Source organism: Panthera onca, chromosome C1 (assembly GCF_046562875.1).
Source record: "Panthera onca isolate mPanOnc1 chromosome C1, mPanOnc1 haplotype 2, whole genome shotgun sequence".
Classification (NCBI taxonomy): Eukaryota; Metazoa; Chordata; class Mammalia; order Carnivora; family Felidae; genus Panthera; species Panthera onca.
Window position 1 is genome coordinate 188,234,285 of NC_138346.1, and position 13,457 is coordinate 188,247,741.

Below are 13,457 nucleotides of genomic sequence, written 5' to 3' on the forward strand. Positions count from 1 at the left end.
ACCTCATAGATAGTTGGTTATATGAAAATTCAATCAGGTAATGGATATGCTTGGCAGAATAAAAGCTCACTAAGCAGTATTAGTCATCTTTGCATCTACGACACCAATACTCCCAAAACTGGTGGACTGACTGATAACTTGAGAAGGTTAAGACACAGCAAACCTCCTTCCAGGCAGCTAGGGTGGAGAGAGGCAAGTACAGTCAGCTGCTATTCACACCTAGTGAACCTGGACAGGACCAGCATGGTGGATTAATAAAGCAAACACAGATTGCTCATTATTCTGGGAAATATCAGGATGTCTTCCACTTCTGTATTTTGTCGCGTGGATCCCCAACGTCCGTATCAGCATTCAAGCCAGAAACTCAAGCATTACCTAAGACTTTCTTTTCACTCATCCCCCAACATCTTATTACTTAACAAGCTACAATCTATTGTACCTTCAAAATGCCAAGCTTGGGGCACCTGGGTGGCTCAGTTGGTTAAGCGGCCGACTTCAGCTCAGGTCACAATCTCGCGGTCCGTGAGTTCGAGCCCCGCATCGGGCTCTGTGCTGACAGCTCAGAGCCTGGAGCCTGTTTCCGATTCTGTGTCTCCCTCTCTCTCTGCCCCTCCCCCGTTCATGCTCTGTCTCTCTCTGTCTCAAAAATAAATAAAACGTTAAAAAAAAAAATGCCAAGCTTTATCAAATCCAAGACCCCAACCATTGTAAGACACAGCATTATGTTATGCAGCTCTGAGAAAGGAAAAAGTGCTGCCACTTAAACTACGACGTGCCACTGACTTTTAGAAGCATCTGAGTTTCAGAGATACTAAAACGTGGGGGAAGAAGAATACACCTTACAACTGATGAAATTATATCTCTCATTGCATCACTGCTACCTTAGTTCAGGCCTCCGTCCTCTCTTGCCTGGACTAGGGATGGAAGCTCCTAATGGTCTTCCCTCCACTCATCTTCTAACGCCCAAACAGATTTCTAAAAGGCCAATATTGCCAGCTACGTACCCCCAAATCTTTCAGTCAACCCTTTTCCCATAGCCCCTGGCCCACATTCTTCACTTTAAACTGGCTGAAATTTTCCAAATGTCATATTGCTTCTAGTCCGGAATTGCTTTTCCTCCCCTTCATCTACTTATCTCTTAGCTACTAGAAGTAAGAGTTTTCTAGGGGCACCTGGGTGGCTCAGTCAGTTGAGCTTCCGACTCTTGATTTCAGCTCAGGTCATGATCTCAAGGTTGTAGGATCAAGCCCACGTCGGGGGCTCAGCATGGAGCCTGCTTAAGATTCTCTCTCTTCTTCCCCCTCCACCCCCTGCGCTCTCTCTCTCTCTCTCCCTCTCTCTGAAGAAGAAGGAGGAGGAGGAGGAGGAGGAGGAGGAAGAGGAAGAGGAGGAGAAAGAGTTTTCTAGCCGGGTCATACCTTACTCTAGCCCTCCTGCCAGGACTAGTTTGGTTGACATGGCTTGTTAAAATGGATATCCCTTTCTTCACTCACAAACATACATCCAAAAATGAACCCTACTCCAAATTCCAAAGACAATCTTTCTCTAGAGGACAGGTGAGAGTGTCCAAACAAGCTCTAACTTTTGTTTTTCAACAGTAAGCTGGTGTCTGCTCTTCCACAAAGTCTTCCAAAATTCTCCAAGCCGTTAGGTATCCTTCCGTGGTGCTCCATATCCTACATGCCACTATCATAGCCTTTTTTATACCACACTATAATTGTTGATTTGGTTCCTCCCCCACTAGACTGTGAGCTTCTTGGGAATAGGTGCCTGTTTTATTCAGCTGTGTTATTCTCCGGAACATGGAACCTAGAAGGCACTTAATACTTCTAAAATCGTTGAATAGGTAGATGGATGGGTGAATGAAAAGTGGTTACTGTATATAACCAAGGAGTCCTAGATCCCCATTCAGAGGTGCTACCTCCCAAGTCATTTCACATTGCCACTGACTTTCCCGAAGTTTGGTAATTGGCAGAAGTAGCAAAGGGCAATGGCACTACCTGGTGGTCAGTGCAGGGAACGCACCTTATTGAACAGAAGAACTTTTTTTTAACCACTGCTCTCTTTTTTGCTCTAGAGTGGTTAGGAAATGTAAAGAGTGAGGGAGATTTGGATTTTAAAAAGATCAAGCTGATGATGTTTTGCAGAATGGATTGGAGAAGGGATACAGGAGGAAGCAGGGATGCTAGCTGGGGAAGTTATTTTGTCAGAGCAGAGTCCAGTTCCGCTCTGTGACTTTACCACTACCATGCTTAACCACTTCGTAATACTGCCTCTTTTACCCAAGGACCTTCTTTTCTCCCTCTCGGCTAAGCACTGTGGCAGAGATTCTAAGATCTGCTTGATGATTTCTGCCTTCTGGTATTCACGCCTTCGTTTAATTCCCTCCTTTGAGTGTGGGCTTGCCTAGGACTTGCTTCCAATGGACAGAATACAGCAAAAGCATGAGATGTCACTCCCGTGATTAGAATACACAAAGCTGTAACTTCCATCCTGCTGGCAGACTCATCCTTGTTGGCTTTGATAAGGAAGGGTGCCATGTTGGGGAGACCCATGTGGCAAGGAACTGAAGTCAGTTTCTGGTTAATAGTCTATTGGTAAACAGAATTAACAATGTTAGTCCAACAGGAGGAATTAAAATTGGGCCAAAATTTAAGTTAGCTTGGACACAGACCCTTCTCCAGCCTTCAGATGAGAACCCAGTCCTGGCCAATAATCAGAACGCAGGCCTGTGAAAAACCTTGAAGCAGAGGACCCAGGTTAAGTGTGCCTGAACTCCTGACCCATAGAAACTATGAAATCATAAACGTGTGTTGTTTTAAGCCACTAAGTTTCTGGTAATTTATGCAGCAACAGATAACTAATAAACACCTACTCAGAATGTGTCATTACCATGCAGGTCAGGACCTTTTGAAAACCTGGGAAACTTACATAATCAACTATTATACCACTAAAGTGTGTGTGTGTGTGTGTGTGTGTGTGTGTGTGTGTGTGTGTCCCCTATACCATCCCCATCAGAGGCTTTTGCAGCTGACCCCACAGAACATCCCCCCGTGAAACGAAATGACCAAGTATCACCTGGGTGGCCCTGACAGGTTCTAGCCCCATTCTGTGTGAGGCCTTCATGGACCATTTTACAGCTAACAAGAAATACACCTTATGAGGAAAGGCCATGAAAACTAGGATGGGGTTAGGATATTACCAAGCAGATCAGCACAAGAGACATCCATACCCAGAAAGGAACTTGGGCAACTGTGGTTACAGCAGACTGTGATAAGATATATGGCACTGAAGTACAGCCACACTGGATATGCTGTAAATTTAGTTAATTCCACTGAACACACGAGGTGAGGTAGAGTCCCACAAGAGTCTAGTCAGAATGAGAACTAGAGGAACTCAGCTAAAAAGCCTCTGCTAACTTATTGGGTAATTCAGGTCAAAATCAGTTTCAATCTGAATTAACTCATGATCAACAGGTGGGCTCTTTTTCTTGTTTCTCACCCACTGCCCCTCTTCCACAATAGTTTGAGGTTGCCATTTAAATGGAGTTGGCCTGCTGCAGATGGCTAAACTCTGGATCTCCTCTTCAGCAAGGCTACAGCACAGATCCATACAGTGGTCAGCGGCAGCCTCCCACATCTCTTCCAAGTCTAGAATTCTGCGAGGTGACAGGTAGACCTTCCCCAAACCTGTCCATTGTTGCTGCCCCAGAATCTCCAGTCACTCAAAGTAGGCAGAAAGAGCAAAACAGGCAAGCCACACTTCCGCAAAAGTACAAAAATACCAGAATCACACACTGTCTAGTCCAGGCAAGCCGAGCTGTTCATCAACCTCCATTACGCAACATTCCCGTTCCCAGACGCATCTGAAGTTGGAGCTACACTAACTGCTCAACAGCCTCAACCCAATCTTTTTTTTAAGTTTCAAGTTTTTATTTAAATTCTAGTTAACGTATCATGTAATATTGGTTTCAGAAGTAGAATTTAGTGATTCATCACTTACATAGAACACCCAGTGCTCATCACAAGTGCCCTCCTTAATCCCCATTATCCATCTAGCCCATCCCCAACCCACCTCCATGAACCCTTAGTTTGTTCCCTATTGTTAAAGTTTATGGTTTGCCTCTCTCTCTCTCTCTCTCTCTCTCTCTCTTTCCCCCCTATGTTCAACCTCAAACCAATCTCAAACACTTCCAGTTACAAAAAGCCTAAAAACAGTCCTCTCTGGAAAATGCCTCGCGAACCTTTATGTGGGTAGAAGACACCCCTCTTTCTCCAATGCTCTGACTTACGGGAGAACAGATGGAGATAAAGGAGAAGGAAAGTACACTGGCCAGTACTCTGAAAGTGACTGGTTGGGTCTGGTATGATTCATTACCATCGGAACTGAAAGCAATTACGACAGCATTTATATGCACACAGGGTCTCCTTTCAAGAAGTGCATGATTCCCCCACAAGACTTCAATTCTCATGCCCCCTCCCATCAACGCAGAAAATGAGGGCAACAAGGAGGTGATAGTGGTAAGTCCTTGCTGTGAGAGCTGTTTGTCAGAGACCTCTCTCAGTCAGTCAGTCCCTGGAAGGCGGGTTCAGTGCTTGGAGGCAGGGCCGCTGGCTGGCTTAGCAACCTGTCCACTATGCTGATTTTAGCATCATGCTTCTCAATATCCTCATACGGAGTCCAGGATAAGTCATGCTGGAGCTTGTAGGCGCCAAGGAAGTCATGTGGACAACTTGTCCCCCATTCCTAAAGAAGGCAAAGGAGTCAGTTCTCATCAGGGTAGAAGGTAAAGAAATTGAGCTTATTTCCTCATTTTCTAAAATGTCTATTTACTTATTTTGAGAGAGAGAGACAGAGAGCAAGCGGGGAAAGGGTACAGAGAGAGGGAGACAGATAATCCCAAGCAGGCTCCGGAGCCGTCAGTGCAGAGCCTGATGCAGGGCTTGAACCCACAAACAGTGAGATCATAACCTGAGCCAAAACCAAGAATCATTATCCCACTGAGCCACCCAGGCTCCCCTCATTTCCTCATTGTATGCCACAAATTTCTTTTTTGGGTTTTCACTTCAGATCAGTCAGAATCATCCTCACTGCATTACACATCAGATACCTCCCTTAACAGAGATAATGACTGTGAGATAATTTGTGTTTTTCATGTATATTTTTTAAGAGTCATGCCAGGGCTCACGAAAACCTCCAATTTTCTAGAAGGCCATTTACAAACCCTTATGCCTACATCTTCACGCACATATGCCAAGAGTTTCTCAAAGACCAGAGTAGATTTCTGCGCAAAAATACATGTTCTTACCTTTGGAGAAATAATAGAAAAATACTGCTGACCACTCTCCCGTTTATAAAGGTAATAAATGTTGCCAGGTTTTTTTACTATATTACAAGCTACATGGTGCAAGTCGGCATCTCTGCGAGCATCTTCCAGTACCTAAGAACCGCAGAGATGTAACAAATTAAGTATTGGACCTAACAGGCACACTCAGTGATCATCCCAATCAATGCTTAGGAATTGCTCCCCCATAGCAAACAGTCACTACTAGGACCCAGATGATTCTGAGGAGACAAAAATTAGACTATGCTACTAGACTGTAAAAATGCCTTTAGAAGAATTGCATTGGTAAACGTTACTGGCTTTGAGTGCCTTTTAAATTTCTTTCTTATTTTTCTGCAGTATGTACATTTCTTTTAAAACTGAGAACATGTTTTTCCCCTCAAAATGCTTTACTTCACTGAAACTGTCTCCCAGTGAAAAAGCTTACCTTATACCTAACTTCTTGGGCTTACTCTATTTTGCTCAACACTTCTATATTTCTAGGAGGTCCTGAAGACAAAATAGTTTAACGATTATAAGCAAGACCAGGCAGACCTGTGAATTAAATGAGGAAAAGGAGTCCCTACCTAAAAGCTGTTACGTGTTACTCACCTTCCTGGCTTGTTCTTGTAAATGTTGGATTTGCTCAGCTATGACTGTTAGTTTGTTGGTGGCATTTGCTCGGATGAATTCGTCAGCCTACAGGTGAGACAAAACCAAACTGTGGGTGGAAAAAGGATAAGACTTCGACAATGTTCGTATTTAGAGCTCAGAGTGAAGAGTTACCTCAACATCCTTGCTTATGCCTTAAATACCCTTCCTAGCCTCAACACAGTCCTGGGAACTCGCACTCATCTCACCCAGTTCCCACCCAACTCAAACAGCACTGTTTATAAGAAGCTCACCCTGCCAGGACCCCACACAGCAGAACTAAGTCCTCCTCCTTTTCTACGTCCCAGAGCTTTCTACCCTCTGTATTCCAGTCACTCTGCACTTCTTCAGTCCTCTAACATGGTCTACTCTCACATGCTAACGCATGTACGGAATATGCCCTCTCCTCAACAGAAAATACTTCCCCTCTTACTCTTTGCCCAAATAAACACACTTATTCCTCAGGTCTCCATTTATTTTTCTCATGTTTAAATACTTCTGAGATCTGGGATGGGTCTTAAAATAAAAAGACACTTGTGATAAAGTTCTTATCACCTGTTATGTAGGAATCTAGCTATATATAGGAAGGACCTATTAATCTGACCGTTGCCTCAGCTGAATTATTTACATCATACCTAGTTATATTTTAACTTATATTTGGCTTCCTAATTGTTACTTCAAACGCTTTCTTGTTTTTTTTAAGTAGGCTCCAGGCCCAATGTGGGGCTCGAACTCACGACCGTGAAATCCAGAGTCACATGCTCTAACTACCCACTGAGCCTTTAAAGACTATACTAGGATGTAGATCTGAAACAATGTTATATTGTGCACATAAGACTTCCTGTCTTGTGCTAGGAAGTGCAAATGAAGGCAATGGAAATTGCTTAAAATAAATCAAACACTTTTCAAAACCAGAGAGACTGGTGTGACCAATGGGAAGGATTATCACTCAGGCATCAGAAATCTGTCAAAGACTTCCAGCTTACTATCAAGAAAACCTGATTAATGTCTAGGGGTATACGGCAAGTTAAGAAGAAGAAATTATGAGATTAAACTCAAACTAAGAAATATCAAGAGGGTGCCTGGGTGGCTCAGGCGGTTAAGCGTCTGACTTTGGCTCAGGTCATGATCTCACAGTTCATGAGTCCGAGCCCCACGTCAGGTTCTGTGCTGACAAGTCAGAGCCTGGAGCCTGCTTAGGATTCTGTGCCTCCCTCCCTCTCTGCCCCTCCCCCACTCACACTCTTGTCTCTGTCTCTCAAAAATAAATAAACGTTAAAAAAAATTTTTTTAGGGGCATCTGGATGGCTCAGTCAGTTAAGCCTCCAACTGAGGCTTCGTGGTTTCAAGCCCCAGGTCGGGCTCTGTGCTGAAAGCTCAGAGCCTAGAGCCTGATCCCAATTCCATGTCTCCCTCTCTGCCCCTCCCCCCTCATGCTCTGTCTCTGTCTCTCAAAAATAGACATTAAAATTTTTTTTTAATTTAAATTTATTACAAATATTTTGTAATATAAAGATATATTATATAATATAACATATTATATAATATATGTAATTATATATTATCATAATTAACATATAATATTATACATAATTATATATGTATATTGTATATATTTAAATTTTATTTTAATAAAAATACAAAAAAGAAATATTAAGAGAATTTGCTGGTGAGTTGAGGAAGCTCAAGGTAAAAGTCAGGTATAAGCCAGCATCACATGAGAAGAAAACAATGGAGTCAACAGAGTCAATCATTTATCTGCTCCACAAATAGAGACTGAGCAACCACTGTGTATGAGACATCATGCCAGGCCCTGGACATACTAGAAACAGGAGAAAGAAGTCCCTACCTCCATCAAGATTGCAGCCTAATGCACTGTCCTTCAGAATATGAAGTAAAATATGTAATTTTTTTTAATGTTTATTTATTTTGAAAGAAAGCACGAGTGGGGGAGAGGCAGAGAAAGCAAAAGAGAAAGAGAATCCCAAGCAGGCTCCACTGTCAGCACAAAACTCAATGAGGGGCTCAATCCCACAAACTGTGGGATCATGACCTGAGCCGAAACCAAGAGTCAGTTGCTTAATCAACTGAGCCACTCAGGTACCCCAAAGTAGTAAATTTTTAATTTTCTAGCAGCTGTGTTAAAAATAAAAATAAGGGGCGCCTGGGTGGCGCAGTCGGTTAAGCGTCCGACTTCAGCCAGGTCACGATCTCGCGGTCCGTGAGTTCGAGCCCCGCATCAGGCTCTGGGCTGATGGCTCGGAGCCTGGAGCCTGTTTCCGATTCTGTGTCTCCCTCTCTCTCTGCCCCTCCCCCGTTCATGCTCTGTCTCTCTCTGTCCCAAAAGTAAATAAAAAACGTTGAAAAAAAAAAAATAAAAATAAATAAGTAAAATTAATTATAATATTTTATTTAACCCAATACATCAAAAAACATTATTCCAACATGTAATCAGTATAAAAAATTTTAATGAGATACTTTACATTTCATACTAAGTATATACTTATATTTTACACTCATACTATCAATTGAGATACCAAATTATCATGAGAAATAGTCAATCTGGGGCGCCTGGGTGGCTCAGTCAGTTAAGCGTTTGACTTCGGCTCGGGTCATGATCTCACAGTTTGTGGGTTTGAGCCCCCTATCAGGCACTGTGCTGACAGCTCAGAGCTTGGAGCCTGCCTCAGAATCTGTGTCTCCCTCTCTCTGTGCCCCTCTCCTGCTCGTGCGTGCTCTCTCTCTCTCTCTCAAAAATAAACAAACATTAAAAAAAATTAAAAGAAATACTCAATCGGTACTTAAACTTCATAAAATTTGCATTTAAAAGGGTCAGTTCACATACTAAGCTTGTTCCAAATATACTCAAAAAGTGTCCAATAATTGAATCAATTACCACATTTTAAAATGTAAATTGTTCAAATTACATAAAATTTAAAATCCAGTTTCTCGGCTGCATTTACCATATAGCCCAAATGCTCAACAACCATATGTGGTTAGAGGCTACCATAATGCATAACACAGCTCTGGTGAGAGATACAGACACCAACAAGAAAGACAATTAGAGCTAGTATTATGTGGACTCAGAATAATGATGTGCTATTATGAAGAAAATAACCAGAATTATGTGGTAGAAGCAGATCAGAGGTGGGGCACCTGGGTGGCTCAGTCGGTTAAGCGTCCGACTTCAGCGCAGGTCATGATCTCACAGTTCATGAGTTCGAGCCCCGCGTCGGGCTCTGTGCTGACAGCTTAGAGCCTGTTTCGGATTCTGTGTCTCCCTCTCTCTCTGCCCCTCCCCTGTTCATGCTCTGTCTCTCTCTGTCTCAAAAATAAATAAACGTTAAAAAAAAAAAAAAAATTAAAAAAAAAAAAAAAAAGAAGATCAGAGGTAACAAGTGAGTGGAGTAACTGGTTTAATAGGTAGTGGTAAGCACCCCAGGGATTGGCATGCATGCATGAGCAGGCTAGATGCAAATTCAATTTATTTATTTATTTATTTATTTATTTATTTATTTATTTATTTATTTTAATGTGTTGTTTTTTTTAATGTTTATTTATTTTCAAGAGACAGAGACAGAGCATGAGTGGGGGTGGAACAGAGAGAGGGAGGGAGACACAGAATCCAAAGCAGGCTCCAGGCTCTGAGCTGTCAGCACAGAGCCCGATGTGGGGGCTCGAACTCGTGAACCAGGAGATCATGACCTGAGCTGAAGTCAGACACTTACCAATTGAGCCACCTAGGTGCCCCTGTTTACTTTTTTTTTTTTTTTCTTTAGAGAGAGAGAGAGAGCATAAGCTGGGAAGGGGCAGAGAGAGAGGGGAACAGAGGATCTGAAGTGGATTCTTTGCTGACACAGAGAGCCGGATGTGGGGCTCGAACTCACAAACCATGAGATCATGACCTGAGCCGAGGTCAGATGCTTAACTGACTGAGCCACCAGGTACCCATATTCAATTTAATAATACCATCATCTGGATGGAGTGGAGTATAACTTTCAATAGACAAGAAGGCCTCACTGAAGATGTGACATTTGACTTGGGTCTGAAGAAAAGAAAGGGCCAGCCATGCAACAAAAACTGGAGAAGTTATGTCTGAAAGGCAGTTAGCGAGGGGCTGTAGTTAATGAGTAGTCAGTAAGGGGGCAGGGACCAGATCATGCAAGGCCTTATGGCCCATGGTGAAAGTACTGCATTTTGTTCCAAGGACAGTGAGGCACCTGATGGCCAAAGAGAAAGCAGGTGGTTTCTAGAGCTAAGAGAGTTCTAGGTTAGGAGTGTCCTCATTATTAATCTTCTTAAGGTGGTGGCAGCAAATCTGTTCCTTGTAAACAAAACAGTCTAATTCACAACAGAAATGAAGAGTACTTCTAATTACTAAACACTTCTAATTACTAAAGAGTACTTCTAATTACTGGCCCCAATCATTCTGAGGCCCTTCACATATATTATTTAACTTAATTTTTATAATACCTTATGAAGTTGGAGATGATAACTTCAGTCTCATTTTAGGAATTATACCCAGAGAGGTAAAGCAACCTGTCCAAGGGTTAATTACAGCTAATAAATGGCAGTTGAAGATTTGAACACAGATCAGTCTGATTCCAAATTTCTGCCTTAATACCAGACCTCTAGAGCATTCTAAACACACATCAATACCAAAATGGCATGGCAGCAGTCAGTCCTGCTACAAAGTACATTTCAGGACACAAACAGTAAATATGCTTGATTCAATCTGTTTGTTTCTAGTGTTTTTATTCCAGCTGCTCAATATTGATAATATTGGAAAAAAGGAGGCAGCACCATAATGCATCCTCTGTATTTTACTAGATCATACGCTGAAGGGCAAAAACTGTGTTCCATCTTCTTTTTTTTTGTTTTGTTTCAGGCCATTGTAATAAATATGATGGTCACTCAGTAAGCCATGAAAATGTTTGCCCAAGCTTTGGGCCTAGTTGCCTCCCTCCCAACAAGTGATCCAGTTAAACAGACACATGGTATTCTCCTAATCTATAAAAGTTATGCTTTGCTTCCCACCTCTCTAGAAAAGACAAGTCACTAAGTTTGAATCAAAAGCACTTTCCTAAGCATGTGAATACTCCTTAAATTAAAAAAAAAAAAAAAAAAAAAAAAAAAAAAAACCTAAAGTACAGAGATGTTTATGTGAGGGAATTTGAGCACATTAATTATTAAATATTTTGAACAAAATAAAGACCTTTGAATATAACCAAAGCCAAATGTGATAGTGCACACAAGGGTGAGAGGAATATCAGAAGCTTTAAAGCAGCAGGGCCCTTTATCTGTACATATTGAAGAGGGTTCTACAACTGGAAGTCTTGGTAAAAATTAGATGGAGGGGTACCTGGGTGGCTCAGTGGGTTAAGCGACCAACTTCCGCTCAGGTCATGATCTCGCAGTCCGTGAGTTCGAGTCCCGGGTCGGGCTCTGTGCTGACAGCTCAGAGCCTGGAGCCTGTTTCAGGTTCTGTGTCTCCCTCTCTCTCCGACCCTCCCCCATTCATGCTCTGTCTCTCTCTGTCTCAAAAATAAATAAACATTAAAAAAAATTTATAAAAAAAAAAAATTAGATGGAATTTGGTTTTTTGCAGCTTTAGATCTAGGAACTTTCCTAATTGAGACCCTGCATTTTACAGATGAAGAAGCTTAAGTCCAGAGAAAAGTAATTTCCCTTAAGTTACAGCGCAAGTTATTATCAACAGTGGGATTAACACGCACGTGTCAAAATTTCTGATGCTTTTTGTTATTTCACATTTCCTCCTTATTCTTTTGGCAATGAATGTGTAAGCACTGGGCTTGGGAATGTTGTGCCCAGTGAATGAGAACACAGGACAAAATTTAAGAGTCCCTGTCCTCCTAGTATACAGGTATGCTGTTTCGAAGGGACACATGCACCCCAATGTTTATAGCAGCACTATCAACAATAACCAAAGTATGGAAAGAGCCCAAATGTCCATCGATGGATGAATGGATAAAGAAGATGTGGTATATATATATATATATATATATATATATATACACACACACACACACACAATGGAGTATTACTCGGCAATCAAAAAGAATGAAATCTTGCCATTTGCAACTACGTGGATGGAACTGGAGGGTATTATGCTAAGTGAAATTAGCCAGTCAGAGAAAGACAAATATCATATGACTTCACTCATATGAGGAATTTAAGATACAAAACAGATGAACATAAGGGAAGCAAAAATAACATAAAAACAGGGAGGGGCACAAAACATAAGAGACTCTTAAATATGGAGAACAAACAGAAGTTTACTGGAGGGGTGGTGGGAGGGGGGATGGGACTAAATGAGTAAAGGGCATTAAGGAATCTACTCCTGAAATCATTGTTGCACTATATGCTAACTTGGATATAAATTTTAAAAATAAATTAAATGAAAATAAATTTCAAAAAGTCCCTGTCCTTCTAAACGATGTTACGTTCTAAAACCGTTCAGGGCACAGATAACGATCTAATGGGAAGCGGTTTAAAGTAAGTGGACTATGCATCCCTGCAGAATCCGTTAGGGTAATCTGACACTTGCATGGAAACTTCTCTTCACGAGTCAAATGGGTAGAATCATTTCTGTACTGCCTACCTTACAGGGCTGTCCTGAGGCCCAAATGAAATACTGAATATTCAAAGTGCTGTGCAAAACTTCCCACGAAAGGAGATTACGGGCACTCATATTGCAGATGGAGCCTTTGGTCTCAGAAGCTCAGAGTGCGAGTCAGACTACCGACCCTCAATGACAATCAGTTTTCCCGAGTTGTAAAATGGAGACAAAAAGCAAATGGCTTTGGCTTTGGCTGTGAGCTCCCAGTCTCAAGATGCAGGGCCAAACGTGAACCACAACGGTTCTTTACTTCCCCAGCCGCGCCTCCTCACCTTCTGCACCTGCTCTGCGAGCGCCACGAGGTCTAAGGGGTCCCCGGCCCGGTGGGTGTGGTAGGGGCTCACTAGGGCCAGGCCTCCGGGGGTCGGGGTGAGCTCCACCAGGGCTCCTGCGACACATACCCAGGAACACAGCCCGTGAGCGCCCGCCCTCGGCCTCCCGCGCAGCCCGGGAGACTAGCTGCTCCGTGAGGGCTTCTTTCCCCGCTCGGACTCCCGCCCTGCGTACCTCCCCGACCTGTAGCCGGCTGAACTCTTTGGTCTGCGGGGACTCCCCCCGACTGCCCCGGCGTCTCGGCGTCCCCCATGACAACAGCCGAACCTCCCTGCGTCCCCAGCCGCGGCGCGAAAGGGAAGAGCATGCGCATAGAGACCTGTGGGCGGAGCTTCTGTGTTCCCTGGCCATTGGCCATCAGGGCTGAGGGGCACCGCCTGAACCCGGAGGCGGGGCTCCAGCTGACGCCCTAGGCTCTGCTGAGGGGCGGGGTGCTGGCTTAGGGAAAGCCAAAAAGGGCAGTGCAACGTTCGTGGGCATGCGCCGCCGGGCTTGGGAGGCGGGGCTCCA

The 13,457-nt window shown here is 43.2% G+C and overlaps 2 protein-coding genes across 6 annotated transcripts in view; both read right to left on the bottom strand.

The window, feature by feature from the left end:
• TMEM269 (transmembrane protein 269) overlaps positions 1-5,418 on the bottom strand; it is a 25,817-nt gene extending 20,399 nt beyond the window's left edge. For all 4 annotated transcript variants that reach the window (XM_060623787.2, XM_060623788.2, XM_060623786.2 and 1 more), the window contains exon 1: positions 5,309-5,418. The gene's annotated coding sequence lies outside the window, so the exon portion shown is untranslated. The remainder of the gene's footprint in view (positions 1-5,308) is intronic.
• Positions 4,394-13,320, bottom strand: CC1H1orf50 (chromosome C1 C1orf50 homolog). 2 transcript variants are annotated; one of them, XM_060623792.2, is made up of 5 exons: positions 13,131-13,320; positions 12,887-13,002; positions 5,936-6,022; positions 5,309-5,440; positions 4,394-4,746 (listed from the first exon to the last, which is right to left on the bottom strand). In XM_060623792.2, the coding sequence occupies exons 1-5, from the start codon at positions 13,303-13,305 to the stop codon at positions 4,561-4,563; spliced, it is 696 nt and encodes a 231-aa protein (XP_060479775.1). In that variant the 5' UTR covers positions 13,306-13,320; the 3' UTR covers positions 4,394-4,560. The 2 variants fall into 2 exon arrangements, with proteins under 2 accessions (XP_060479775.1, XP_060479774.1); XM_060623791.2 differs by having other exon boundaries at positions 13,122-13,320.
• Positions 13,321-13,457: the final 137 nt, after the last annotated feature.

Bases quoted from the DNA above. Each gene is read 5' to 3' on its own strand.
- CC1H1orf50 (XM_060623791.2), bottom strand. From the start codon at position 13,305: ATGGCCAATGGCCAGGGAACACAGAAGCTCCGCCCACAGGTCTCTATG. The intron at 5,441-5,935 runs GTGAGTAACACG...TGCGGTTCTTAG, and splicing joins TACAAGAACAAGCCAGGAAG to GTACTGGAAGATGCTCGCAG. The intron at 4,747-5,308 runs GTAAGAACATGT...TGCCTTCTTTAG, and splicing joins TTTCTATTATTTCTCCAAAG to GAATGGGGGACAAGTTGTCC.